Source organism: Bison bison, unplaced genomic scaffold (genome assembly GCF_000754665.1).
Source record: "Bison bison bison isolate TAMUID 2011002044 unplaced genomic scaffold, Bison_UMD1.0 scf7180017864228, whole genome shotgun sequence".
Classification (NCBI taxonomy): domain Eukaryota; kingdom Metazoa; phylum Chordata; class Mammalia; order Artiodactyla; family Bovidae; genus Bison; species Bison bison.
The window spans coordinates 1355938-1359659 of record NW_011494800.1 but is presented as its reverse complement, the minus strand read 5'-3'; the positions used below and the strand labels follow the sequence as shown (position 1 = coordinate 1359659).

Below are 3722 nucleotides of genomic sequence, written 5' to 3'. Positions count from 1 at the left end.
AGGCGGCCGGAGCGCGAACCCCGGAGGAGGGCGCCTGGGAGGGAGAGGGTCAAGGGGGCGGGGCGGCCGGTCCCTCCGGGGAGTGGGCTGGACCACTCAGACCTCACACCCGCTGGGCCGCACCACCGCCACCCCGGCCGAACCCGCGCCGCCCGCCACTCGCGGCCGTTGGCGGCGCGGCGCCCCTGCCAACCGCTCACTGAGGCAAGGCGCCCCGCGCAGGCGCGTTGCCTGCGCCGCCGGAAGTGACGGTTCCGGCTCTTGTCACGTGGAGGGGGGGACGGGGGAGGCGATAGTGGGGGTTGGGGACGAGGGCGAGGTCCGCAATCCCGGGTCGGGGGCCCCGGCTGGGACGATTCAGGCCGATTTCCTGAGGTCCCTGCTTCGAGCAGGGAGGTAGTCAGGGGACCGGTTTTGCCTCCGGCTGTGCGGCGAGAGATTGGTATGTCACTCGGGGGCTTAAAAATGCCGCCAACAACTTCACCCCTGTGAAGGGACTTTTCTCCCTGCATTTCGAAGTCGTTTTTCCAGAAATTCTCCCCTGAGAACCTTCTTCCGCTAGCCCACCCTCGAGCGTGGGAGGTGGGAGCAGCATAGAACTAGAGCGAATTTCAGTAACCTAACTTCTAAAGCTGTGGTGTCGCACCCTGTGTAACAGCCGCTTGTGCTGGGAGGGTTTTGCGGTTTACAAATGACTTAGGAGTACTTTCAGAATCTCGTGTGTGCTCTGCAACAACCTTGCGAAGTGTTCAGAACAGGTATTCAGTCCGTTTCAAGACCTTTCATCACCTTTGGGCAAGAGAGTTTAACGGCCTTGCCCAAGGTCACATGGCTGGCTTGTGACAGAGCTGCGACTGCTAGGGCCATCCTTTGATACTTAGTTTCATACTTCGGGCCATTCGGGAAAAGTAGGTTAGGCTCAGATAGGTGAAAAACGACAGATTTAGGACTATTTGCAAGCAAAACCAGTCATTGGCCCCCCGCCCCTTAACAAAGAGATTTGCCCATTAAAAAAAAAAAAAAAAAGACCCGTTGCATCCATTTCATAAACTGCAGGAATCTCAGTGCCTGCGGCGTGAGGCAGGCAGTGAACGTTGATGTAAGGCGTTCAGAATGGTAAGGAATGGGAAATCACAGAGCTCATTCTCAAATCCAGCCTGCTTCCCATCCATCCCCACCCGCGCAGCACCACCACCCTGTATGAATACAGGCCCACTGTGGACAAACGTTCCATTTGTAAAGGAAACATCTAAATTTTTTTTTTCCCTTAATACGGCATTTCCCAAGTTTTTTAAATGTAGGCCAAATAAACTGTGCCTGCAATATGCACCTTCTGTCAAATTAGATACTGTGGTTCTATCCCCACCACGCCCCGCCCCTCATTTCTTAATCCAGCTTTTTAATGAGATACAGGCAGAAACGTTAGGAAATGTACTTAGGCAAAAGTTTTGGGGCTTAAAATCTTCCGTTTTTTTTCTTCCCGTCTGCTATTTCGAGAGAAGCTCTTTCTGCCAACACAGTGCTCTGGATTTGGGGCATTTTTACTGCATAACACTAAGATTCTTCATCTAGAGATGTGACCTTTGAAGCACATTCCAGCTCTATGGAACTCAGATTTATATGCAGATCATTGATGTGGTGTGACAATAGGGGATTTCCATTTAGAAATAAGCAGACCATTCTCCTAACTGTGGGGATTCACTATGGAGTTTCATTCCTACAGTATTCGAATTATAGTTTTTCAAGCTGAATAATTGAAAATTTTAGTTATTTCATACAATGGCAAAACTGCAGTCAGCCTAATATGCAAAGTTTGGGCCTAATACGCCTTCACCTGATGACCACACAAGAGTAAGTGAAGTCTCTTGTGATCAGTTTGGCAGCCAATTTACCACAATGCTGTGGTTAAAAAAAAAAAAATCACTTCTGTGTACCCAAATAACCTGACTTCTGACGTGGAAGTTGATAATTAAAGACTTAGGCCCCGTCTCAAAAATTATGGGTAACACTAAGCAATATATTCTTTAATTTTTCACCAAGCACATAATAAAAAATAGGAATATTGTTTGATCTCTGTTTACTCCACAATATTCTGTGACAAATAAAAATGCAGAAACATTGTGTTACTAATAAGAATGCCAACATTTACAAACAGTACCAAAAGATGTTGATATTAACTGTCAGATTGTATACTTCTAGCAACTCTAAGTTAAAATTGAGTGTCCTTAAACCAATTTGTAGGCAGAAAATGAGATACTAATCAGTGGAAAAACTGAGAATTCTAGTCTTAGTTTTGCACTCCTTTCACTTGGGCTACCTGTTGGAAAATCTCTAGGAAAAAAAACTGTGGATAATGTACATTCTGACCATGCTAACCACTGTCATCAAGGTGTCTTAACAGAACACAGGTATAAAATAGTTTAATAAAAGTAAAATTTACATTTCAGGGTTTTTTTTGATACGTATGTCAATCTTTCAAATGTTCATAGTTGTACTGCAATGAAAATAGTTGGAAACTAGCCACATGATAAAGACTTTTTAAAAAAGCAGATTGTTTCAGCTTGCAAGGTTTCATGTTACGGTATACCTATAAAGTGAACAAATCATTGTAGCCAAATGAAGCATTCTGAGATCCTCAAATGGGAAGGAATTTGACAAGGGATGGGGGTGGGGGAGATTATTGTTATATTTTTGTCTTCTGGAAAGTTATAACGCTTCTTGTTACTTTGATTCTCATCTTTTTTGTACTAAGGTGGCTCTCAAAGACATATGTGAAGAAAGACTGGCATGAACAAAGTATGCTCATCCCAAAAGGCTTATTCATACCAGTGCCTTAATTACTTTTATAAGTCATCTCTTCCAAAGCCTGATTGATCATTTTTCCTCCCAAGTCAATGTTTTCCTTTGATGATGTGTCTTCAATCATTATTAGCCTCATTATGTTTTACTAGCAGGAAAAATTATCCTCCCTGCCTAACAATTATTTTATACCTATGCCTGTATCTTTGCTTTCCCAAAAAAGGTAGTCCTAAAGTCCATTGGAGAAGGAAATGGCAACCCACTCCAGTGTTCTTGCCTGGAGAATCCTAGGGACAGAGGAGCCTGTTGGGCTGCCGTCTATGGGGTCGCACAGAGTCGGACACGACTGACGCGACTTAGCAGTAGCAGCAAAGTCCATTAAAAGAATATATGCATATATATATTGGAGAAGGAAATAGCACCCCACTCCAGTATTCTTGCCTGGAAAATCTCATGGACAGAGGAGCCTGGTGGGGTACAGTCCATAGGGTCACAGAGTCCACATGACTGTGTGCGTGTGCACATGCACATGGGTATATCCATTTAAAAAGCAATTCTTTTAAAGTATCAGTAATATTTAAATCCTCTGTTAAGACTACTCAGCATCATGAATATACCTGTAAAATATGTATATATGCATGTAAGAAAGATCACTCTCATAGCTTAAAATACCAAGATGCTCAAGAATATTCTTAAGAGAAATGACTCGTGTGACATATATTATTTTTCTGTGATAGAATTTTTCCTGTAACTGTTACTATGCTTTTAAAAAAGACTGCAAGAAGTAGGCAACTTTACCACCAAGAGAGGTACTTTGATCCCTGACAGTATGGTTGATGTTATGATCATCAAAACTTCTGGGAACAGAAAAACAGCTCTTCTGGGTTTGGAAGCAGGTGGGCAATTCCTATGGACACATAGTG

The 3722-nt window shown here is 44.0% G+C and overlaps 1 protein-coding gene across 1 annotated transcript in view; it reads right to left on the bottom strand.

Moving 5' to 3' along the window:
- The window catches only part of BMP2K (BMP2 inducible kinase), a 120073-nt gene extending 119561 nt beyond the window's left edge, over positions 1-512 (bottom strand). The window contains exon 1 of the mRNA XM_010845978.1: positions 110-512. Coding sequence (XP_010844280.1) covers positions 110-512 — 403 coding nt within the window. The remainder of the gene's footprint in view (positions 1-109) is intronic.
- Between the last annotated feature and the right edge of the window lie 3210 nt (positions 513-3722).